Source organism: Vulpes vulpes, chromosome 2, assembly GCF_048418805.1.
Source record: "Vulpes vulpes isolate BD-2025 chromosome 2, VulVul3, whole genome shotgun sequence".
NCBI lineage: Eukaryota > Metazoa > Chordata > Mammalia > Carnivora > Canidae > Vulpes > Vulpes vulpes.
This window is the reverse complement of record NC_132781.1, coordinates 13856498-13882726: the sequence shown is the minus strand read 5'-3', so window position 1 is coordinate 13882726 and position 26229 is coordinate 13856498. Positions and strand designations below refer to the sequence as shown.

At 41.5% G+C, this 26229-nt stretch overlaps 1 protein-coding gene across 31 annotated transcripts in view; it reads right to left on the bottom strand.

Annotated features, from left to right (window-relative positions):
• The window catches only part of BPTF (bromodomain PHD finger transcription factor), a 157389-nt gene extending 132692 nt beyond the window's left edge, over positions 1-24697 (bottom strand). For 19 of the 31 annotated variants that reach the window (XM_025999609.2, XM_072746809.1, XM_025999602.2 and 16 more), the window contains exon 1: positions 23800-24571. In XM_025999609.2, coding sequence (XP_025855394.2) covers positions 23800-24445 — 646 coding nt within the window. In that variant the 5' untranslated portion in view covers positions 24446-24571. Of the gene's footprint in view, positions 1-23799 lie in introns of all 31 variants that reach the window. The other 12 variants (XM_072746808.1, XM_025999606.2, XM_072746811.1 and 9 more) reach the window with 3 other exon arrangements.
• Between the last annotated feature and the right edge of the window lie 1532 nt (positions 24698-26229).

Sequence of the window (26229 nt, the reverse complement as noted above, 5' to 3'; positions counted from 1 at the left end):
GTTCCATGAGAGTAGATATTTTGGTAGACAATTTTATTTAGATATAGTAAGAATCTACTGTATAAAAGATTTACAAAACCAATTACAATCTAACAATGTATGTTTCTACACATTTATCCATATATACACAAACATATAAAGATGGTTACCAAAAAAAAAAAAAAAAAAAAGATGGTTACCAAAGAAGAGCGACCAAAATATTCATGCAATTTTCTGAATTTAAAATTTTCTCTCTTTCCTAATATATATGGGAAAAGCAAAAATAAAGTTCTTCCTAGACTTTCAGAAGTGTTATGTTAAAGTTCAAAGCTTTCTTCCTATCCTAATTATCCAAATCTCAGATTAATGAATGCCAAGAGGTCAAATGGCAGTTGACAAACCATGACCAGCCACACCTTGTTTTTGTAAATAGTTTTATTCAAACACATCCATGCTCATTTGTTTACTATGTATGGCTGCTTTTGCACTACAATAGCAGAGCTGAGTAGCTGCAACAGAGTTTGACTCACAAAATGTAAAATATTTACTGACAATTTAAAAGAAAGTTTACCAATCCCCTGCCCATTAGATCATCTAGTCCAGCCAACAGTTTACAGATGTGAAAACTGAGGCCCACAGAAGAATGACTTTTCTAAGGTCAAACTCAAACTAAGAAGCAGTAAAGAGGATGCCTGGGTGGCTCAGTGGGTTAAGTGTCCCACTTGATTTTGGTTCTGGTCATGATCTCAGGGCATGATCTCCACACTGGGTGGAGGAGATCTCTTTTAAAAAAAAGAAACATTAATGAACTCCATTCTAACCTAGTCAGAAAATTCTCGAAACAAAAATCAGCCCACGGCACCTCAGTCTGGAAGCTCAAATCACAAGATATTTACCAGTAAGATGATGAGAAGAGGATGTGGGGCCTAATCCATATCTACCACCACCTACTAAAAGCCTTTGGTAAATTTTGGTAGATTCTAGAAAAAAATTAATTTAAAAATCACATAAGCCTGGAGATATAACGTACAATATGGTGACTCTATTTAAACAACAAATGCAGTTACATTTTAATTTAAAAAAAAAAAACAACGCTATTTCAAGTCTTTAGCTTACATACTTGAACCCTGTAGGCATTTGAGGTGGTGACCCCTGCCATAAACAATCTCCACTGTTAGAGTTCTTTTTTTTTTTCTAAAGATTTTATTTATTTATTCATGAGAGACACACAGAGAGAGAGAGAGAGGCAGAGACACAGGCAGAGTGAGAAGCAGACTCCATGCAAGGAGCCTGATGTGGGACTCAATCCTGGGTCCCCAGGATCACACCCTGGGCTGCAGGCGGCGCTAAACTGCTGCGCCACCGGGGCTGCCCTGTTAGAGTTCTTCTAAGACAGAGGGAAGATTCACAACTCAAACAAGGATAATACATCTGGAAGGAAATAATTTTCTATGTTTACAGAAAATCAGAAATCAAAGGCATTAAACCTGGATAATTTTGGCCCAAAAAGTCCATATACTTATCTGAAATTATAGTAAAACTACCTTTTAAATTTTTTATTATTTGCATAACACCTTGAAAGCAGAATATGTTCATGAGTCAGAGAAGGGGGTAATTTGCTAAATAAGGCTTCAAGGAGTATGTGAAATTATTTCAATGTCTAGAAGAACAGTTAAAATTGCACTAATGGAAAGTGCTAAAATTTTACTAGCTATTTTAAATGTTGGACTATTTCCTCAGACAAATCTTGATATCGCTGTGCAAAAGCATTACAAAGAATAAGGACAAGAAGAGAAATTCCATACAGATTAATATGTGCATTTCTGAAATACTTTTTAAGTTCCATAAATAGAATATACTATAAACAGATCCCAAAAGGAGGCAATGTTAACATACTGAAATCAAGCAGGAAGCCATGACAGGAAAATATAGAAACTGAACCTACTGAACTCAGCCATTTGATATGAATCACTTGGCCATGCAGTCTCCCAAGTGTGTGAGTTCTAAAAAATATCCATGAGTAGAGAAGTCTTAAGCACTCACTTTCTTAGCAAATCTCAGGAGGTCCCATAGTAGCAATTTAACATCAGTTAAGTAACAAAAGAATTCTACTCAAAAAATATATATATACATACATATATATGTGTGTGTAAAATATGTGTGTGTGTGTGTGTGTGTGTGGTTTCCTTGAAAACTATTAGCTAAATAATTTGATCAGAGATTCCTGAAAAGAGGTTTTATGAAGGAGAACAGACACACTGGAACACACCAGTATCCTTCCCCCCCCTCCACTGGTATCTCTTAAGTTATCCCATAGACAACTGTTAAGCTTTTATAATACCGGAATATTCTTAAATTACTAAATTAAATTTCCCAACCAAAAGCCTCTGAATTGTAACCCCTCTTTCCCTTCTGTCCCACATCTATAACTCTTAGCTTAATTTTATCAGAGATCTTCTAAAACTAAATATTAACTGACTGCCTCTAACAATAGGCACCCCCGTGTGTGGTTCTTGGAGGCACTTATGGCTGGCCCAATCTGTAGAGCATTCAACTCTTAATCTCAGGGTTGTAAATTCAAGCCCCATGCTGGGTGAAGAAATTACTGAAAAATAAAATATTTAAAAAAATTTTTTAATCAATCAATCAATAAATAGCCACATGTGGCTAGTGGCTGCCATAATGGACAGCACAGAAGTTAAGAGTGGAAAGAATCCAGAGACTTATCTCTAACTCATATACTCATGTACCTGTGCTACCTACTGCATACTGGAGATTGAGCCAGGCACGAAGGAAGAAGGAGATGAATGAGACTATGCCCTAATGTAGGTTCTCATGAAGAAAACAACCAGATAATCAACAACCATTTCAGTACAATATCTTAACGAATGATATAATGATAAAGGAATCAAATAATCTAGAGGATAAAATAATCCCTCCTGAATGTTTATGCATCTAATAACAGAGCCTTAAAATATATGAAGATTATAGAACTCCAAGGAGAAATAGGCAATTCCATAACAACAATTGTAGATTTCAACACTCTCCTCTTAGTAATCAATACAAGTAGATGAAAACTCAGCAAGGATACAGATCTTAACAGTACTGCAACCAATTTAACCTAACTGGTATTTGTAGAACATTCCACTCAGCAATAGAATACACCTTCTTTTCAAGTACACTTGGAACATTCACCTAGACAACAATATTTTGGGGCACAAAATAAGTCTCTAAAAATGTTTTACAATATTAAACTCATACAAAGTATATTATCTGACCATAATGGAATTATTTTTTTTTATATTTTATTTTTAAGATTTTATTTATTTATTCATGAGAGACAGAGAGAAAGAGAGAGAGAGAGAGAGAGGCAGGCAGAGACACAGGCAGAGGGAGAAGCAGGCTCCATGCAGGGAGCCTGACATGGGACTTGATCCCGGGTCTCCAGGATCACGACCTGGGCTGAAGGCGGCGCTAAACCGCTGAGCCACCTGGGCTACCCAATGGAATTAAATTAAAAATCAGTAACAGAAAGATATCTAGAGGGCTGCCTGGGTGGCTCAGTCCATTAAGCATTCAACTCTTGATTTTGGCTCGAGTCATGATCTCAGAATATTGAGACTGCACCCCACATGGAGCTTCCCACTCGGTAGGGAGTCAGCTTGGGATTCTCTCTCTCCCTCTCCATCTGCCCCTACCCTAGCTCCCCAAATCTTAAATAAATAAATAAATAAATAAATAAATAAATAAATAAATAAATAAAATCTTAAAAAAAAAAAAAAAAAAGATACCTAGAAAATCCCCAAACATTTGGAAACTAAACAACATGTAAGTGTACAAGGTTCTGCAGGGTGAAGGAGAAATAAAAGAACTTAGCCCTACTTGGGGAAAAGTAAACAGTGATCAGAGAAGGTAAAAGCTGGACAAGGTGATGGCTGGGTGACTAAGAGTTAATCATCCCAGCAGTGAAGAACTAACTATAAGGTATATGAGGAAACTACAAAGAGTTCAGTACTACTTGATCAAATTTAAGATGAAGATAAGTAAGTTGTGAATAAAGAGAAGAGAAATAAGGGAAATTTAGAAGTCAATTCATCCCTGACCTCTTTCTGTCCTTCACTACATCCCACCTAACCAATCTCACTAAGATTGGTCATTCTAAGTCCTAAATTATTATTATTTAATTATTTCTCTTCACTCCCACTGACACCGACCTAGTACAAGATGTGTCAAGTGGTTTACTTCATTAGTGGAATTTCCTTCATCCATTTGTATCCCACTCTAATCCATTCTCCACTCTATAGCCAAAGATACCTCTTTAACAGCAGTCTGAAAATAAATAAATAAATAAATAAATAAATAAATAAATAAATAAATAAATAAATAACAGCAGTCTGATCACATTACTTGTTATAAAATCCTTGATGGTGTTCCCACCAGTCCATTGCACGTGATGTTCCTAAGGCCTACAATCCTCTTTCCTCTCTAATTTTGAGCTTAATTGTCAGCTCTTCAGGGAACCTTTCTTTGACCCTCACAAACTAGATCAAATTTACATGCCCTCATTCAAAATACTTCTCTTACTGATACACTTGCTGCCTTCCCTGCTACATCAGGGCAGGGGTTTATCGGATTTATTCCCGGCTCCATTCCAGATAGTGCCTGGAACACAGCAGGTACTCAATAGGTTTTGTTTTGGTTTTTTTAAAAAATGAACAAATCAATGAAGCAACAGAGGATAAGGCTGGACATAAATGAAAGGAGGCCAGACAAGCTGATTCCTTCAAGAGTCCAAGTGAGGGATGAAGAGGGCCTGATTTAGGGAACCATTAGCATGAAAGAACAAAAAAGTTAAAAGATATGTAAACTGAATAGGATCTGGTAACACTCCTGCATATGCAGGGTGAGGCACAGGGAGGAGTTTGTTACTTCCTCACTTCGGACTTGGGCAATTCAGTGGGTGTCATTATTCACTAAGCAAGGAAATGGGAGGTTGGGAGTGGTCACTAAAGTATGAATTCTATTTGGAACATGTTTGATGTGATGTGCCTATAGAACATCTAAGTGGAAGGCTTCAAGAAGTATTCATCCATTAATGACTTAAATACAGGAAAGAAATCATGACTACAAACAGATATGGAAATCAGAGGCCATGAAAGTTTTATATTTTATTAGCAAAGAAAAACAAATTCAAACAAGAGAGCTTTTAACCCACTGAATCCAAAGATGCTTTATAAATAACAGTGCTGGCAAAATGACAGCTGGTGAAATATATATTTGTATACTGCTGGTGAAAATACGTTTACTGTATTTATAATATACTGATACATCATGTTAGATAAAATATGCATATTATATAAATTATATATTATGTATGTTACATGTAATGTATGCATGCATATTAGTGATACACAGTGAAGCCTTAAAAAAAAAATCAGGGATGTGAACCACGGTTTTATCTAAAAGAACAGCCATTAAAGGTAATCATAGCAAACAATAGAGTGCAGCTTAACTATTTTGGTAAAGCCTTAGAATGGAACCTTATATAGCTATTAAAAGTCATATTCTAGGGGCGCTAGGGTGGCTCAGTTAAGCATCCGACTCTAGATCTTAGTTCAGGTCTTGATCTCAGGGTTGTGAGTTCAAGCTTTGCATGGAGTTCCAGGCTGGGTGTAGAGTCTACTTTAAAAAAAAAAAAAAGGTCCTATTAGCCTTCTCCTACTACAATAAATCCTATACACCAAACCCAGATTATTACTTTTCTGTCATCAGCTTTATCATGACACGTTCCAGTTTTAAAACATTCAATGAGGGGATCCCTGGGTAGCTCAGCGGTTTAGCACCTGCCTTTGGCCCAGGGCGTGATCCTGGAGACCCAGGATAGAGTCCCGTGTCAGGCTCCCGGCATGGAGCCTGTTTCTCCCTCTGCCTATGTCTCTGCCTCTCTCTCTCTCTCCCTATGTCTATCATGAATAAATAAATAAATCTTTAAAAAAAACAAAAATAAAAAAATAAAACATACAATAACTGTCAACTAAGTACGAATTTCTCAGACTGGCATTTATTCAAATTGCACCAAAATACAATCTCCCTTTCTCTACAGTCTTATCTCAACACTCACACCACAAACATGTAGCCCCTCAACATGCATCATTCTATCCATCTGTCAGAATTCACATCCTCCTTTCTCTTCCTAGCCAACCTCCACTTGGAGAAACCTACCTAACTTATAAAACATCTAAAACTCCATCTTTTCCGGACTCTGCTTCTGATCTCCCAGTAATAGAATACGACTTCTTTCCCTAATTTATCTTTTTAAATACAGCACTTCCCATAGTCTACCCTATGCTAGAGCTACTGATGCACTGTGCTATTATTCCTTCTTCGAAAGAATAAAGACCTTGAAAACAAGGACCATTTTTTTTTTGAAGATTTCTTTACTTATTTGAGAGAGAGCATGTGTGTGCATAACAGGGTGGCAGTGGGGCAGGGGAGGAGGCAGAGGTAAAGGGAGAATTCCAAGCAGACGCACAGCAGAGCCCAGAGCCCAACCCTGAGATCCCAACCTGAGCTGAAACCAAGAGTCAAAAGCCTGTGTCACCCAGGCACCCTAAAAAGGACCATTTCTTATCCATCTCTATCTCTTTGAAGTTTTTTTTTTTAAGATTTATTTATCTTAGAGAAAGAGAATGAGAATGTACAAGCGGGAGGGACAGAGGAAGAGGGAGAGAGAATCTAGAGCAGACTCCACACTCAACGCGGAGCTCAACTCAAAGCTTGATCTCATGACCCCAAGATCATCACCCAGGGTCCTGGAATCAAGTCCTGCACTGGGTTCCCTGCTCCATGGGGAGTCTGCTTCTCCCTGTCCTTCTGCCTGCCACTCCCCCCAGCTTGCCCCCCTCTCTTTCTGTCAAATACATAAATAATCTTAAAAAAAGAACCAAAACAGTAGATCACAGAGGCCCTTGGGTGGCTCAGTAAGTTAAGCATCTGCCTTCAGCTCAGGTCATGATCCCAGGGTCCCGGGATAGAGCCCCGTGTTGGGCACCATGCTCAAAAGAGTTTACTTCCCCTTCTCTCTCGGCCCCTCCTCCCACTTATACACACTCTTTCTAATAAATAAAAATCTTAAAGAGTAGATCTTATAAGTTCTCATCACAAGAAAAAAAGTTTTAACTATATTAAATGATGAATATTAACTTATTAGAGAAACCATTTTGCTATATTATATCATTATGTTGTACACAACTAATATAATTTTATATGCCAATTATATCTCAATAAAAGTGGTAGAAAGGAGAAAAAGTCCACAAAAAGAGAGAGAGAGAGAGAGAGAGAGAGGAGAGAAGACATAGCAATTTTCAGTAAATTTGTGGAATGTGGAAACTGGGAGAAGAGGTCTGACTTTGCAGAAGTCTCCATTCTAAGAACATTCAGAGGCAGAGGGGAGAAACAATATAGGTAATGATCTGGAGGCACCAGGACTCCTGGACCATTGGGCTTAGAAGGTTCAGGGTTCCTAAATGGGAAATTTAGTGACATGTACTCTAAGGTCAGAACCCTAGCTACCTTCCTCCACTTACCTTCCCAAAGTACTGGGCATACATTCTTTCTCAGACCCCTAAGTTCCAGCCACAGGAAAGAGATTTAAGACATCTTTCTTTAAGACAACAAACAGACTTACAGGAGAAAAATAAAAGTGTAAAAAACAAAAACACACAAAAATAACAAATACTGGGGTTCCACCAAAGAAAAGGTTGGCTCACTGCCCAATAACCTCACAATGAAACCTACCAGTTGGGAAACCCCAGCCACCCACTATCCAGCATCTCACTCCACATCTAAAACTAAGAACAGCTAAGGATCATGAGATATTAAAAAAAAACACCTCCATTATTAGAACTAAAACAAAAGAATGGAATCTGGAGCCCGTGGCTAGCTCAGTCAGTAGAGCATGTGACTCTTGATCTAAGGGTTGTGAGTTCAAGCCCCACCCTGGGTATAGAGCCTACTTAACAAACAAAACAAAAATAAAAACAAAAGAATGGAATCTAAGGTAACAAAAGAAATAATGTTTAAAAAAAGGTAATAAATGCCCTCAGAGAAATAAAAGAGGGTATCATGTCCAAGAAGAGGACAGTCTGAAAAAGGAACAGAGGAAAGAGCTCTGGGAAATTATATAACATAAATAATTTTTGTTAGCTAACTTTCTAAATTCAAGAACAAGAAAACAAACACACCCAATTAAAAATTTGGCAGAATATTTCAACAGACACTTCACCAAAGATCTGCTTCACAGACAAGCAAATAAGCACATGAAAAGATGTTCAGCATCAGTAATCATTAGGGAAATGCAAATTAAAACCATAATGAAACATACCACTATATACATATTATAATGGCTAAATCCTCACCCATTGTTTCTGGGGATGAAAAATGGTAAAACTACTTTGTAAAACAGTTTGGCAGTTTCTTTTTTTTTTTTTTTTTTTAAGATTTTACTTATTTATTAATGAGAGACAGAGATGGGCGGGGGCGGGGGCAGAGACACAGGCAGAGGGAGAAGCAGGCTCCATGCAGGGAGCCCAATGTGCAACTCCATCCCGGGGTCTCCAGGATCAGGCCCTGGGCTGAAAGCAGCACTAAACCGCTAAGCCACCTGGGCCACCCTCTTTTTTTTTTTTTTTTTTTTATTTGAGAGAGAGAAAAAGAGAACAAGCAGGGGGGGCAGGGAGCAGAGGAGGAAAGAGAAGCAGAATCCTCACTAAGCAGGGAGCCCAAGGTGGGAATCAATCCCAGGAGCCCAGGATCATGACCTGAACCAAAGGTAGATACTTAGTCAACAGCTACCCTGGTGCCCCTGGCAGTTTCATATATGATTAAAATATACATAGCATATAACCTAGCAATTCCACTCCTAGGTATTTACCCAAAAGAAATAAAAACTAGTATTTACACAAAAACCTGTAGGTGAATATTTACAGCAACTTTATTTAAAACCTCTAAAACCTGAAAACAACTCAAATGTTCTTGAACTGGTGAGTCAAGTGTGGTACATCCACATAATGGACAACCAACTGTGATAAAAAGGAATGAATTATTTATAAAAGCAGTATCTTGGATGAATCTCAAATTCATTATGCTAGGTAAAAGAAGCCAGACTCAAATGGCTAAGTAGCATATAATTCTATTTATGTAATATTCAGTAAAAGGGAAAAACTACAGAACAGAAAATATATCAGTGGTGGCCCAGGGTGAAAAGACGGGGAAAGAGTTGGCTAAAGGAACACAAGGGAATTGGGGCCAGATAATGTTCCATACTCGTGGTGGTGGTGGTTACGTGCCTGTATGTGTTTGCCAAAATTTAAGAGTCAAAACTGTCCACTAAAAGAGTGAATTTTACTGTATAGGTACAGTGTACTTCAATAATTTTTTCTTTTTATTTTTTTATTTATGGTAGTCAGAGAGAGAGAGAGAGAGAGAGAGAGAGGGGCAGAGACACAGGCAGAGGGAGAAGCAGGCTCCATGCACCGGGAGCCCGACGTGGGATTCGATCCCGGGTCTCCAGGATCGCGCCCTGGGCCAAAGGCAGGCGCCTAACCGCTGCGCCACCCAGGGATCCCAATAATTTTTAAAATTAGAATAAGAAATAAAAGAAGATATATCATTAAACAGGATGCTATGAAAAAGGAACAAAGAAAGCAGCTTTTAGAAATTATCTAATAGCTGAAATAAAAACTTAACAGAAGGCTTGGAAGAGAAAGAAGTCTCCCGGAAAGCAGACCAAAAGAAAAGACAAGAATTTTAAATGACAAAAAATTTAGTAAGATCAGTCTACAAGATCCAACATCTAACTAACTAGAAATTCAAGAAGCGAAATGAGCAGATTTGGGGAAAAATGAGCAAATAATAGAAAAATATTTCTCAGAACTATAGAACACAAATCTCCATATTAAAAGGACCCACCAAGAGGCAACTGGCTGGTCTAGTCAATGCAGTGTAAGAGTCCTGACCTAGGGTCATGAGTCTGAGACCCACATGCAGCAGTGAGTTTACTTAAAATTTAAAAAAAAATTTTTTAATTTAAAAAGGGGGAGCCCCCAAGGAACATTGTGCTGTTCCTTCAGCACAATGAAAGGAAAAAAAAGCCACATCAAGGGATATGATCACTGCAAAACTTCATCATACTGGAGACCATAAAAAGAGCCTAAATGCTTCAGAAAGGAAAAAAAACAGGTCACACATAAAAGAAGTAATCAGAAAGACCCTAGACTTCTCAACTGCAACACTAGATGCTGGAATACAATAAAGCAAATCTTTCAAGTGAAACTGATTTTTAAGTTTAGGATCCTGGGCAGCCCTGATGGCTCAGTGGTTTAGCGCCACCTTCAGCCCATGGTGTGATCCTGGAGACCCGGATCGAGTCCCACGACGGCTCCCTGCATGGAGCCCGCTTATCCCTCTGCCTGTGTCTCTGCCCCCGCCCCTCTCTCTCTCATGAAAAAATAAATAAAATCTTTTACTTAATTAATTAAGGATCCTAGGGGTGCCTGAGTGGCTCTGTTGGTTGGGTGTCTGCCTTCACCTCGGGTCATGATCCCAGGGTCCTGGGATCAAGCCCTTCATCAGGGCTCCTTGGCAGGGAGTCTCCTTCTCCCTCTCTCTCAAATAAATAAAATCTTTAAAATTAATTAATTAATTAATTTAGGATCCTATACCCAGCCAAACTGTCTATCAAGTATTAGGGTCACAAAGGGCATTTTCAAACATACAGTGATTTTTTTTTAAGTTTATTTCTGATGCACCCATTCTTAGGAAACAACTAGAGGTTGTACTGAAAAAAAGAAGTAAATTAGGAAAAACCTAGGACTCAAGAAACAGAATCTACATGGGGAAGCAGCAAAAAGAAGTTCCACTGTAATGTTCAACAGATCTACAGAGCAATCAGTTCAGGTGAAAAGAGAAATGGGGAAGGGTGCAGAAGGGAGACCAACAAGGAAAAAAAATGGAATTGTTACACGTGAGAGTTTGGAAAATAGTTAAGTGATAAGATATTTTACAGACTTGATAGTGCACTGGGCTCAATATGCAGAACATTAAGGAAGTGAAAAACTAAGGCAATAACTCCAGGAAAAGTGTTAGTTATTATAATCATTATCACAGCATGTTATTTGGTTCCATTGTCAATATTTACATAGCCTTGGTAGGGAAACCAATCCCTCTACATTTATCCAAGAATCATGCTATAACTATAATGAAAGGATAAGGAAAAAGTAAAAGTAATTATAATGGGCTAACTTCATCTACCATTAACAAATCAAAAGAGAAATGTCTAAAACTGATAAACCAAATATAATCATATTACTTTAAAATACTGTGGTAAATACCAAGTGGGGGGAAAAACAGCTACAAGAATTGAAAGCTACTGCCTCTGGAGAGGTCTTGGGTAGAACAAGGTACAGCAGGGAATTGCTTTTGTTCTCTGTGAGCCTTTAACACAATTTTAATTTATATCATCTATGTTCATATACTACACTTTGATAAAAACAATGATACACCAAAATCTTCCTAAATATCAAGTAAAAACACTGTTTGTTTAATATAACCTAAGTTGTACCTTTAAAAAAATATTTGAGAGAGAGAGAGAGAAAGAGCTTGTACATGTGCATACACATGTAAGTGGGGAGGAGGATAGAGAAAATCCCCAGACTCCCCGATGAGCACAGAGCTGGACATGGGGCTCAATTCAGGATCCTAAACCAAAACTAAGAGCCAGACGCTCAACCAAATGAGCCACTCAGGCATCCCTAGTTGTACCTTTTTAAAAATATATAGGTAAAAACACTACAGTAAATGGTATAAAAACATTCCCAGGACTTATCTTTGGTTGATGAGATTACAGATTTTCATTTTCATCTTTGTGTTATGTGTATTTTCCCAAAAGAGTAAATCTGTGCTATTTTTATAATTTTTCATTGCAATTTTTAAAAACTTGAAAACAGATAAGCTCTCCGGAGAAGGAGGGAGACAGTGAGAGGGCAGATTTGAAAACCTGGAAAACTGGTGTTGAAGAACAGGCAGAGAAAGGCAATACAAACTACCAAGACTTAGAAGCATCAAGAGTGCTTTTTTCTACTCTGATGACAGTGAATAACTGAAGTAAATATATTATTTACCATAATTCCGGAGTAAGTCAGAGAGTAGGTAAATCAAACTTTTTAAATGGGTAAATTAATATTTCTTTTTAAAGGGGGAAAATAAAGCTCTGTTGTAATGCATTTTTTTTTCTTACATGTGGTTCTCAAAATATGTTTCTACCTTGTGAGTCAGATGACCTCCTTTTATTTTTTTTTAAAGGCCTTTTTTGTGGCTTGAACTCATGACTCTGAGATTAAGACCTGAGCTGAGATTAAGAGTAGAATGCTTAACAGACTGAGCCACCCAGGTGCCCCTAGATGACATCTCACTATACTGGAAGTGAGGTCCCTATATCTTCAAAGACTCTCCATCTTCAGATCAGGAACAAACCAAAAGATAATAATAGCTAATACCTGTTGAATCTTTACCACATGCAAGCACTGTTTTGGCATTTCGCAATATTAAACCATTTAACCCTCATGACACCCTGAATTAAGTACTATGATATCTCCATTTCACAAAAGAGGAAAGTGAGACACTGAATATTAAGCAAAGAGCCCACCATCACAGAGCCCAGATTTAAACTCATGAAGTCCTATCCAGATTCTCAACTTTAAATTCCCATGCTGGGGACGCTTGGGTGGCTCAGCAATTGAGCACTTGCCTTCCTCCCAGGGCATGATCCTGGAGTCCCAGGATCAAGTCCCACATTGGGCTCCCTGTATGGAGCCTGCTTCTCTCTCTGCCTGTGTCTCTGCCTCTCTCCCTCTCTCCCTCTCTGTGTCTCTCATGAATAAATAAAATCTTAAAAAAAAAAAAATCTTTTTTTTAAATAGATATCTTTATTTTTTTTAATTTTTTTAAAAGACTTTATTTATTTATTCATGAGACACAGGGAGAGGTGCAGAGACACAGGCAGAGGGAGAAGCAGGCTCCATGCAGGGAGCTTGATTTGGGACTTGATCCCGGGTCCCCAGAATCACACCCTGAGCCAAAGGCGGCGCTAAACCGCTGAGCCACCTGGGCTGCCCCCTAAAAAAAAAAAAAAAAAAAAAATCTATGCTGTATGCTACCCCCTCTAGATCCTTTTTTTTTTATACTATATGCACTTTATTTTTTTTTTAAGATTTTATTTATTTATTCATAGAGTCACAGAGAGGAGAGAGAGAGAGAGAGAGAGAGAGACAGGCAGAAGGAGAAGCAGGCACCATGTAGAGAGCCTGATGTGGGACTCGATCCAAGGTCTCCAGGATCACACCCTGGGCTGCAGGCAGCGCTAAACCGCTGCGCCACCGGGGCTGCCCACCCCTCTAGATCCTTGACACACACAAAAGATTTATCTAGACTCCTCAGATTTTCATATATCATGATAGCCTAAAATTTTGTGGTGGGCTTATTAACATATGCAGATGCCTCCAATGTCTGCCACCAGTCCCCTCTCCTCCCTGCTCATGGTATCTCTGTTGCTATCTGTCTCTCTCAAATAAATAAATAAAATCTTAAAAAACAAAACAAAACAGTTCTCTTAGAATGAATGAAATCTGGTTTGTAAGTCTTCCAAATTATCTCTGACTTCTGGATTGCCTTAGGTCAGTTTGCAGAATTTATTCCAGAAGGATTTGTCAGAGAAGGACTAGTATAAGTGAAGTCATACTGTTGATTTCCCAGGTGCCCCAAGAACTGTTTTGAAAACTATTGTGGGCAACCCGGTGGCTCAGCGGTTTAGCACCACCTTCGGCCCAGGGCATGATCCTGGAGTTCCAGGATAGAGTCCCACATCAGGCTCCCTGCATGGAGCCTGCTTCTCCCTCTGCCTATGTCTCTGCCTCTCTCTCTCTCATGAATAAATAAATAAATATTTTTTTAAAAAAACTATTGTAACAAGAGGCTCCTGGGGTGGCTCAGTTGGTTAGGCATCTGCCTATGGCTCAGGTCATGATCCTGGAGTCCTGGAATCGAGTGTCTGGATCCCTGCTCAGCAGGGGAGTCCGCTTCTTCTCCCTCTCCCTCTGCCCCTCCTCATGTGCACTCTCCTCTCAAATTAATAAATAAAATATTTTAAAAAGAAAAAACTATTATAACCAAATATCTAAATAAAATTATTTTTAAAAACTGTATTGGGGGGGAAACCTGTATTTGCAGGGTGCCTGGCTGGCTCAGTCAGAAGACATGTGACTCTTAATCTCAGTGTTGAGTTCAAGCCCCATATTGGGTGTAACGGTCATTTAAATAACTTTAAAAATAATAATAATAAAATAAAACTGTACTTGTATTGATCCAGCAAGTCCACTCCTAGAATATACCTGTGAGAAATGAAAACATTGCCAGCCAAAAACCTATACGCAAATGTTGACAAGAGCAATATTCCCAACAGCCAAACAGTAAAAACAGTTCAAATGTCCATCAACTGATGAATGTGTAAGCAAAATGCAGTATATCCATATAGTGGAATATTACTCAAATAGAGTACTAACATATGCTACAACATGCATGAGCCTTGAAAACATTATGCTTAAATAAATAAAATCTTTAAAAAAAAAAAAAAAAGGGCAGCCCTGGTGGCACAGTGGTTTATCACCACCTTCAGCCCAGGGCCTGATCCTGGAGACCTGCGACTGAGTCCCACATCAGGCTCCCCGCATGGTGCCTACTTCTCCCTCTGCCTGTCTCTGTCTCTCTCTGCCTCTCTCTCTCTCTGTGTGTCTCTACGAATAAATAAATAAAATCTTTAAAAAAAAAAACATGCTAAATGAAAGAAGCCACATATTGTATGACTCCATTTATATGAAATATCCAGAAGAGGCAAACCAATAGATAATGAATGAAAGCAGCGGTTGCCAAGGAATGGCAAAGGGGGAAGGAGAGAACAGTAAGTGATTGCTGTAAGTATGAGTTCCTGGACGGGGAGCGGTGATTTAAAAGTGGTCTGAAATTCAGGAGTGGTGATGGTTGCACAATTCTGTGAATTTATTAAAAACCACTGAATTGGGCAGTCCCAGTGGCCCAGAGGTTTAGCACCGCCTTCGGACTGGGGCCTGATCCTGGAGACCCAGGATCAAGTCCCACATCAGGCTCCCTGCATGGAGCCTACTTCTCCCTCTGCCTGTGTCTCTGCCTCTCTCTCTTTTCTTTCTCTCTCTCTCTCTGCCTCTCATGAATAAATAAAATCTTTAAAAAATAAAAATAAAAACCACTGAATTATACACTTTAAAAAGGGGTGAATTTTATTTACAGTTTGTATATCTCAATAAAGCCTCTTTTTAAAATGTATTTATTTGAGAAAGAGAGCAAGTGAGTGTGCACAGGTAAGGGAGGGGCAGAGGGGAAGGGAGAAGCAGACTCTCCACTGAGCAGGGAGCCTGATATGGGGCTCAATCCCAGGACCCTGAGATCATGACCCAAGCCAAAGTGAGATGCTTAACTGACTGAGCCACTCAGGGACCCCCCTCAATAAAGCTATTTTTAAGATGGAATTATTAGGGCAGCCCAGGTGGCTCAGCGGTTTAGCGCCGCCTTCGGCCCAGGGCCTGATCCTGGAGATCTGGGATCCAGTCCCACGTCAGGCTCCCTGCATGGAGCCTGCTTCTCCCTCAGCCTGTGTCTCTGCCCCTCTCTCTCTTTCTCTCATGAATAAATAAATAAAATATTTAAAAGAAAAAAGGAATTTATAAAAATATAAAATGGAATTATTAAATACTGCTGGAGAATTATTTAACTATTTAGCTTTGGTTTTTTGTTTTTGTTTTTGTTTTTTTTTTAATAGCTCCATGCCCAATGTGCAACTCAACTCAGACCCTGAACTCACAAACCTAAAATCAAGACCTGAGCTGAGAGACGCCTCTGTGACTCAGTGGTTGGGCTGAGCGGCTCCGTTTGCTCTGGTCATGATCCCAGGATCCAAGATTGAGTCCCACATCCAGCTCCTGCAAAGAGCCTGCTTCTCCCCCTATGTCTCTCTCTCTCTCTCTCCTGCAAAGAGCCTGCTTCTCCCTCTATGTCTCTCTCTCTCTCTCTCTCTGTCTCTCATGAATAAAACAAATCTTTTTAAAAAATAAAATAAATAAATTTTTAAAAAATTTATCTGAGCTGAAATCAAGAGTCAGACACTTTACTGACTCAGCCACCCAAATGCTACTCAGCAATTCTGATGTCTAAAAATGTTAGCTATGGGATCCCTGGGTGGCGCAGTGGTTTAGTGCCTGCCTTTGGCCCAGGGCGCGATCCTGGAGACCTGGGATCGAATCCCACGTCCGGCTCCCGGTGCGTGGAGCCTGCTTCTCCCTCTGCCTATGTCTCTGCCTCTCTCTCTCTCTGTGTGTGACTATCGTAAATAAATAAAAATTTAAAAAATAAAAAATAAAAAAATAAAATAAAAAAGTTAGCTATTACTGTTACCACTTTTAAAAATTTTTCAGCAGTCAAGGTACAATATTTGAGTAATATAACTTAGGATCTAGAAAAACATGAAATAATTTGATATATATCAATAAACAAAATGTAATTGCATTTAGTTATATGCATTTTCATTCTTTTGTATGATCTGACTTTCCATCTTTTTTTTTTTTTTTTTTTAAAGTACAGGGCTTGAACTCACAATCCTGAGATCAAGACCTGAGCTGAAATCAAGAGCGAGACCCTTAACAAACTGAGCTACCCAGGCATCCCATTTTATTTCCCAACTATTAAAGTGCACTTTGCAGGGATGCCTGGCTGGCTCAGTCGGTGGAGTGTGCAACTTTTGATCTCAAGGTTGTGAGTTCAAGTTCCATGCTGGGTACAGAGATTACTTAAAAAAATAAAATCTTAGGGATGCCTGGGTAGCTCAGCTGGTTAAGTGTCTGCCTTTGGCCAGGTTCATGATTCTAGCATCCTGGATCGAGCACCGAGTTGGGTTTCCTGCTCTGTGGACAGCCTGTTTTTCCCTCTCCCTCTGCTGCTCCCCCTGCTTGTATGTGAGCACTCTCTCTCTTTCAAATAAATAAAATCTTTAAAATAAAATAAAATCTTAAAGTGCATTTTACAAGTTTAAGTTTGTTTTAAGAAATATCTCCTGCCTCCTGAAGCTTCTCATTCTAAAGAACTGAAAGCATGAAAAAATTAGAATGAGGGTCAGTGCTAAACTAGTGCTCAATTATTAAAGTTAGGCTATGACAACTATAAGCAAGGATTCAAAGAGAGAAAAAATAAAAAATAAATAAAAAAACAAGGAAAGCAACCGTACTCTGGGAATACTTCTGGGAAGATGACTCCTGGGAAGTGGAAATCCTAAGGAACAAGAAGGGAGGAATCTATTCAATGCAAAGACAGCATCTACTAGGATTGGCTCCTGTCCGTGTCACCCAAATTATCGGTCCCCCACCACAACCACCACCTTCTCATTCCCTACACACCTCCTGCAGTCAAAGAACACAGGAAAGGAGAATCTAACAGAAAAGATCAGAGTTCTTAGTTTCAACTTCCTCAGTGGTGCTGTGCATACACATTTCAATATAGCTCCAAATATATGCCAGAGAAGATGAACATGAACTGTACACAAGACTATTCATTACTGCATAACCTCAGGCATACCTCAGATTTATCTCTATACCCCTCACAGATCATGAGGCACAACTTTTTTTTTTTTTTTTAAGATTTTATTTATTGGGGCACCTGGGTGGCTTAGTGGTTGAGCATCTCCCTTCGGCTCAGGGCATGATCCTGGGATCCAGGATCGAGTCCCGTATGAGGCTCCCTGTATGGAGCCTGCTTCTCCCTCTGCCTATGTCTCTGCCTCTGTCTCTCTCACATAAATAAATAAGTAAATATTAATAAATAAATAAATAAATATTTTATTTACTTACTTTAGACAGAGAGAGATTGTGAAAAAGAGCACCAGCAGGGGAGAGGGAGAAACAGACTGCCCACTGAACAAGAAGCCTCAATCCCAGGACCCTGGGATCATAACCTGAGCTAAAGGCAGATACTTAACCAACTGAGCCCACCCAGGTGCCCCATGTTCCCCAACATTTTAATAACTCTTCAGGGCCCTCATTTTCTTTCTTCTAATTCTCATGTTTAACCTCTTCAGATACATATACCTAAGCATTCATCTCTCCATCTATACTTCTGATGTTGTCAAGGTCTCAGGTACCTGAAATACCTGCAGAAGGTGATCTTGCATTCAGTGCTTCAAAACCCATCCAGGTGCCCACTAGCTATCTCATCTTCTTCCAATCCATAATGCAGTACAGAAGCTATGCTAAACTTGTTAACATCACACTGAAATTATATTCCACTTGTTTCTGGATCTTCTGATTGATCACCAATACTCACAAATGATATAGGTTTGAAATAGATGGGGGAGGGAGGGCTTCAGAAAACACCTCCTCCAGTCATCCTCTCAATTTGGGGGAAATGGCAAGCTGGCTGCACTGATGGCTTAACAGCATCTCCATGATTTGATTTGGTTTTGTTTCATTCTCCAGCATGCTGCCGATGGGAATATAGCATATCCCTTGGGTGTCCCAGGAGTGAAAAACGAGGATCACTGATTGAGCCCAATATTTACCCTACAGATGAGAAGCGGAAAGTAATAGCCTGATTTTTAGATACTGCCCAACTACAGACTTTTATAGCTTATTTCTTAGTCACATATTCAGGCTCTTGCTAAGCCAGGAAACTTAAGATTGCCCACACTTTAAAACTCCACACTGGGATCCCTGGGTGGCGCAGCGGTTTGGCGCCTGCCTTTGGCCCAGGGTGCGATCCTGGAGACCCGGGATCGAATCCCACGTCAGGCTCCCGGTGCATGGAGCCTGCTTCTCCCTCTGCCTATGTCTCTGCCTCTCTCTCTCTCGCTCTCTGTGTGACTATCATAAATAAATAAAAATTAAAAAAAAAAAAACAAAACTCCACACTAAGTGTACATATAACTTTAAAAAAAAAATCAGGGGCACCTGGGTGGCTCAGTGGTTGAGTGTCTGCCTTTGGCTCAGGTTGTGATCCTTTTTTTTTTTTTAATCAAAATCAATTTATTTTTAATATTTTAAAGAATTTAATCATCTTGATCTCCTATGAACACCTGTAGAGTCCTATTCCTTCCCATAATATAGTTTTGCTGTATTTTATAATTGCCCATGTACATGTCCAGGGCTTTGAGGGACAATTAGCTCTGTAAGGTCAGAGGCAATAGTTATCTTACTAGCTCCTATGTCCAGCTTCAGGAAGTATGCAATGAATATATGCTGAATGAACGAATGCATCGGGCTCCTCACAGGGAGCCTGCTTCTCCCTCTGCCTATGTCTCTGCCTCTCTCTGTGTCTCTCTCATGAATAAACAAACAAAATCTTTTTTATAATAAATAAATAAATAAATAAATAAATAAATAAATAAATATCAGTGCCTCAGCTCATACTGCTCCCCTTGATCTATCCATCCTCACCTTGCACATGGCCATCAAAGAAGCATATACCCACACCAACTCCCCTTCTACTCCCCCATTGCCCATCTCTAACTCTACTGCACTTTGTCCTTCACTTGGAGCAATCAGGCATCACACAAATACCAAAAAGACATTTGGTTGACATTGGAGGGAATAAATACTACCAAACCAGTAACAAATTCAGGGGCGCCTGGGTGGCTCAGTGGTTGAGCGTCCACCTTTGGGTCAGCTTGTGAGCCCGGGGTCCTGAGATCAAGTCCCACATCAGACTTCCCGAAGGAAGCCTACTTCTCCCTCTGCCTGTGTCTCTGCCTCTCTTTCTCTGTCTCTCATGAATAAATGAATAAAATCCTTAGAAAAAAATTCTGCTTCAGATAAATCGAGAGTTCATTCATGGCATCTATGCCACTGTTCTCCTCTGTCAGAATCCTTACAGGACATAAATCACTAACTCTCCCAGGAAAACATCAGGACTTTAGCTTTCTGAAGTCATCAGAGGTTCCAAATTTCAAAATTTCAGCTAAGTTAAAAAAAAATTCAGCTAAGTATAATACCTCAGAAGTCCCACACAAGTTAAATGCAAAAACTATTCAGTTTGAAATATGATTTAATTTTTTTAATTTAGCAAGTGCTTGACTTCAAATGTGCTGTCACAACACCAAATGCTTATTCGAAACAGATTTTCTATGTGATCTTTCACAATGTATTGACAATGTGTATCATAAAAACAGGGCCTCTGGGTGGCTCCATCAGTTAAGTGTGGACTCTTGGTTTTAGCTCAGGTCATGATCTCCGGGTCTTGAGACCCAGTCCTGTGTCAGGCTCCACACTTAGTGTGGAATCTGCTTGAGATTGTCTCCCTCTGCCTCTGACCCTCCCCCCACTCACGCCCACACCCACTCTCTCAAATAAGTAAAACCTAAAAAATATGTCATATGACCTATATGCTGAAGTAACTCTAAGTTAAACAATAAAAATAAATAAAAGCCTTTTTCAGCCAAATGCCACTAGCTGAAGCAAAACTAGATGATTTCAATTTTGTATTAACTGTCATTTCTATTGTCCTGTGACTACATTATGAACCCATTTAAATTTTTTCTCCGTAAAAGGAAAACATTTAATCTCCAATGAAAATACTTTTTAAAATCTATGATTTTAGGGGTACCCAGCTGGCTCAGTAGGAGCATGTGACTTGTGATCCCAGGGTTATGAGTTTGAGCCCCATGATGCATATAAAGATTACTAAAAACATAAACTTTATGCGGCTCAGCAGTTGAGCATCTGCCTTCAGTTCAGGGCATGATCCTGGAGCCCCGGGATCGAATCCCCACACGGAGCCTGCTTCTCTCTCTGCCTATGTCTCTGCCTCTCTCTCTCTCTGTGTCTCTCATGAATAAATAAATAAAATCTTTAAAATAAATAAATAAACTTTTAAAAAATCTATGATTTTAGAGAAGTAAGCTCATGATATTAAGCAACATCTCTGCATCACGAAGTCCTATTACCTACGAACCACTCAAGAGATGAACAGACTAACGAATAATTTCTTTTTTCAAATAATTTCTTATGGTAGGAATTTAATATATCAGTACTTAAACCAATGTTCTAGTCTACAAAAATTAATCGAATTGTTCTAAATTGCCAATAAAGTAAAATCCTTTTTTAGCCTTGACAGTACAGGATTCAAATCTACCAATCACATTTCTTTCTGTGCTCCCGGGTTATCAGTCCCAGAACGGTTTTTCTTCCCAAACATACAGACATATTTACCTGACAGCCATCTCCCCAGCCTTTATTGTAAGTACAGACAATAAAACCAATGAAACTGGTACTTGGCCTCAACAGCTCACTGTCATGCATTGTTGTTACTCATCCTAGCAAGTGGACATATTCTCAAAGTTTAGAACACAAAATGCATGATCCCTTTTACCATGATCTTGAGGAATAATGTGTTTCATAAAGTAAAACACCCAACAAGTTAACACCACATCCAATAAAGAGGGGAAAATGCCTGGCAAGTCATATGAAAGAACAGCTCAAAACACACTAACTCTGCTACTGAAAACACTCGTCAAACCAGCAAAATCTAATTAAGATCAATTTTTAGTTTCCCAAATCCAAAATATTTAGGAGCTATGGCACCCACTGGGGAATTATCAAAACTTCATCTATTACAAGCTCTCACCCAACAATCATCTATCTGACCAATCTTTGATGAGCAGCTGCTAGGTGCAAGACACTGTACTAGGAAGTGCAGGGGATGTAAGATTAACACAAGGATATATAATCCTTAAATTCAAGTATACACAAAGTAGTCTACAAGTACCACTAATAACAAAACGTCATGAAAGTACGTAAATATACAAGCGTGTTGTAAAAAACCTAAACACAAATTGTAATTTAAGTCAGCATATACACAGTATTATTTATTCACTAGTCACTCAAAGAGGTTAAAGTTAGCTGAACTGACCTGCCAAACTGCCTCAACTCTGTCCAGCCCAAAAAACTTCACTATCCTCAGATAGTGTTATTCAGTCTCTAAGGGTCTTTCAATTCTGGGTAGCAAGAACCACGTGTGATTTCTTAAGGTAAAAACTATCACTATAAAAGTCGGCAAGAAATGGAAAGTGGCGTGCAGTTCCTTCCACACACAAGACATAAATACTTGACACTTGATTCATTCCCTTCGCTCTCCTGCCAGCCTCCCTTCCTCCCCACCACGGGGCAATGGCAGGCAGATATCCTGTCAGGCAAAAAAGAAAATTACCTTTTGCATTTGCTGTTAGGACAATGTAAGTGAGACTTCGGTCGGCTTAGTACACTTCTCCATAAACAGTTAAGCATTTATAAAAAATGGAAACATTTAAATTTAACCTTTTCTACTACCCTAGTCTCTATTAAAAACAAGTGACACACCTTAACTACTTTTTTAAGATCCTATTTCCTCATAAACTTCACTTTATAAATGCTCTTAAAACTGAAATCTAATTTAGTTAATCCAGATTAACAAAAATATAAAGGAAAAATCTTGTAGGTTATTGCTACAAGTTACTTTTTCCCACAATTTAGTAATCCGCAACTACGTATTTAATACAAAGCAGCAATTGTATATTAAAAAAAAAAAAAAGAAAAATATTGCATCTCGGCACCAGCCTAGAGAAACTTTCTGTGAGAAAACAGGAGAGAAGTCACCCTGGAGAAATTCATTACAGATCCAGAGAAGACTTTTATGCTTAGAAACAGAATGAAGAAAAAAAAAAAAAGTCATTCTGTAATAAATACCTGTGTATTTCTGCCGTGTGACTAAGAAATTGGTCCAAAAGTTCACTTTCAGCAATTCTGTCTGCACGATCAACTATACATCTTCTGCAACAGGTGACACGAAACTGTATTTCTCAGGCGAAGCCAAAGGGCCGAATTAGTTAAGACGCATGTGGCTGCGGTTTCTTACTTTTTTTTTTTTTTTTTTTTGTATTATACCCAAATGATTTGGAATCCAATGAATTGCCAAATTTGTTTTGTTTTGGTTTCCTACTTTGCTTTTTTTTTTTTTTTTTTTAAATCAGCCATTTACCAGCAACTGTTGCACGAGCCCATTAGCCCTCAGGAATAAAAACAAACACGCAGGGACCAGATAAGGCTCCCCTACTAACCCAACTGATCCATTTCCTTAACACAATTTTAAAAACCACACTGCGAGGGGTGTGAAGAGCAGGATGTTTTTGCGTGTGTCTGTATGCCACAATCTGTCTAAAATCCTCAATTCCCTCTTAGGGAACAGATATATAATAAAAAAAAAAAAAATCTAAAAGAAACCGCATTAGAAATGCAAAGAGGTCTGCAAAACAAGAGGCTTCTTTCATTCCAAAAACCAAACCAAAACAAGGGGAGAAAAACGAATGCAATGGATATGCGTGTGCCAAAGTTTCAATCCTGCCCGGTGGAGACACTGCACTGGCACAAATTCTGAAGAGGAAAAAGAGGGGGTTGTGGGGGGTGGGGGGGGGGGAGAGAGAAAGAGAGAGCGAGTGTGTGGCCTGCAAACTGCAACAATGCAATCTCCATTTTGAACAATGCGCCTCTTTCCTCTTGTAAATCTAGTTTTTTGCCACTTGATGTGCCGTCGCGTTTCCCCTCGGTTTGGGGGGCGGGGGTGGGGGGAGGGGGGGTGGAGGGGGGAGACCAGAGAGGGAGCGAGCCAGGGGGGAGGGCACAGGAGGTGGGGAAGGAGTCTGCAGCAACTGGGCTGGGTGGGTACCTGGAGTGCTGCTGTAGGTGCTATGGCTCCTGAAGCTGCTTTCCGTGCAGTAACTGGCGTCGTCGTCGTCGTCTTCCATCTCCTCCGGATAATCGGAATCATCGTCGTCCTCCTCCATCTCATCCTCCTCGTCGTCCTCGGAATCTTGGGTCTCCTCGGCGTCGCCGTCCTCCTCCTCCTCCTCCTCCTCCTCCTCGGAGACCATGTCCTCCTCCTCCTCCTCCTCCTCCTCGCTCTCGTGGTCATCGTACACCACTTTGTTGACGGCCCTCCGGGCCGGGGTGGTCCGGGCCAGGTGGCCGCCGCCGCCCCCGCCCCCCGTCCTGCCGCCCCCGCCTCCTCGCCCCCCCCGGCCCGGGGCGCTGGTGCTGGGGGGGGCCGGCGGCGGCGGCGGCGGCGGCGGCGGCTTCCTCCGGCTGCTGCTGCCCCCCCTGGGCGAGCTCAGCCGCGTCTTGGGCGCCACCTCAGCCTGGGCGGCGGCCCACCTGCCCCGGCTGCTGCCGCGGTGCCGCGAGCGGAGCCCCCCGATGGGTCCGGACGTGGGCGGAGGCGGCGGCGGCGGCGGCGGCGGCGGCGGGGCCGGGGTGCAGCGCTCCGCAGCGGGAGCCGCGGGCTGCTTGGGCGGCCTGCCCCGCCGGCCCCTCATGTCGGAGCCGAGGCGGGGGGAGAAGGGAAAGCGGAGGGGGGAGGGGCGGGCGGCGGGGTGGCGGTGGGGGGCGCCGGGGCCGGGTGGGGAGGCCCGCGGGGCCGGGCGGGAGGGGCCCGGCCGGCGGAAGCGGGTGGAGGGAGAAGGCTCAATCCGAATTGCTGGGGCCCCACTCCGGATCGCCTTCAGCCGCCATCTTGTTTCTTCCCTCTCGCTCGGTGACTGGGGGAACCGACAGCGGCCGCAGGCCCGGAGCGCGGTCACGTGAGCTGCGCCGCCGACGAGCCTGGGACGGAGCGAGGCCGCGCGGCGGCCGCTAGGGGGAGCGCGGGAGCGCCGGGTCGGGGGCGGGGAGCGCCGGGCGCCGCGGCGCGGCTCGGCTGCACGGCGCACGGAGGCGGCGCGGGGGAGAGGGGCGCGCGGCTCGGGCAGGGCCCCTGGGACACAGGTGGGGGGCGGGGGGATGGGAAACAGCTGCCTCCGCAGAGCCCCCCCCCGCCCCGCTGGAGCCCGGACGAGGCCGACCCTCCCTCCCTCCCTCCCTGCCGCGCGGCTCCTCTTGCCCGGCTCCGGGAGGAGGGCAGGACCGGCCCCCTGCCCGGCCCCCTCCCGCCCGCTGGGGGCAAAACTGATGCTGCGGGAGCCCGAGGATGTCGCGGAGGGAAGTCAACTCCGGCCGCGGAGGCGAGCCCCGGCCACGTGAAGCCCCGAGGGCTCCGTGCTCCAGAGTCCCAAAGCCGATCCCAATGACAACTGCTCGGAAGCTGTGCCAGGAACCACGCCCTGAGCTGCCAGACCCCGAGGGAAAGTCACTCTGAGACTCCTTGGATAAGATCTGCGCCCGGAAAGCCTCAGACACCCTGCAGGACGCCCCCGCACCTGCATCCCAGGCTTCCCCACCTTTCCCGGGGTCCCACTCCACCCCGTTCCGCAAGAACTTTCCCGATGTCCCATAAGCAGTAGAAAGGATAACTTTCTACCACCTTAAAAAAAAAAAAAAAAAAAAAAAAAAAAAGATCTACTTAGAAATGTTGTTTGCCTCTCGGTCGCCCCATTGGTAAATAATTTTCATGTCTTTACCTGGCGAAGTCACCAGGTCTCGGTTCAGCCCCGGGAAGGAATCGTGATGATGAAAGGTCAGGCGCGGCCGGACCAAATCCGGTATTCAGCTCACAGGTTTCATGGACTTACTAATAATACGCGTCGAATATATGACGACCAATAAAGCGATTTAGAAAAAAGACAGTCAGCAGGATTCTGTCCACCAAGTGGCTCGTTACAATCTAGTTCGAAGGATAGAACACAAGTGAGACGGAAAAAAATGAAAATACAAGCGCTAATTGCCAGGTAAACGCAGTGTAATTCGATTGCATCAAGAGTGGCAAATTTACAAGCCTTTGAGGACCACGTAAGTAAGGAAAGTAAATAAAGTGGTCAAGGTGAAGGGCCTGTGTTTTGCTTAGGAAGGGCAGCCACCGGGAATACGGGTGTAAAATCACCATGTCTTCAAATCCTTCAAGAGAAGGTGGGAATGTGCATTTCATATGAAATCTCTTGGTTTTTATATAGCGACCGTGTCGGATTAAAAACAAAACAAAAATAAAAATAAAAACAAAACAAACAAAACTTCATACTGGCCAAAATAAATGCAGTTCTGATACAGCTCAGAGTCTACAAGTTTGCAGCCTGTGTCCTGCACTGTCTATAGCCCAGCATCCCAGGGGCCTAGCTGGCTCAGTTGGTACAGCCTGTGACTCCTGGTCTCTGAGTTGTGAGTTCAAGCC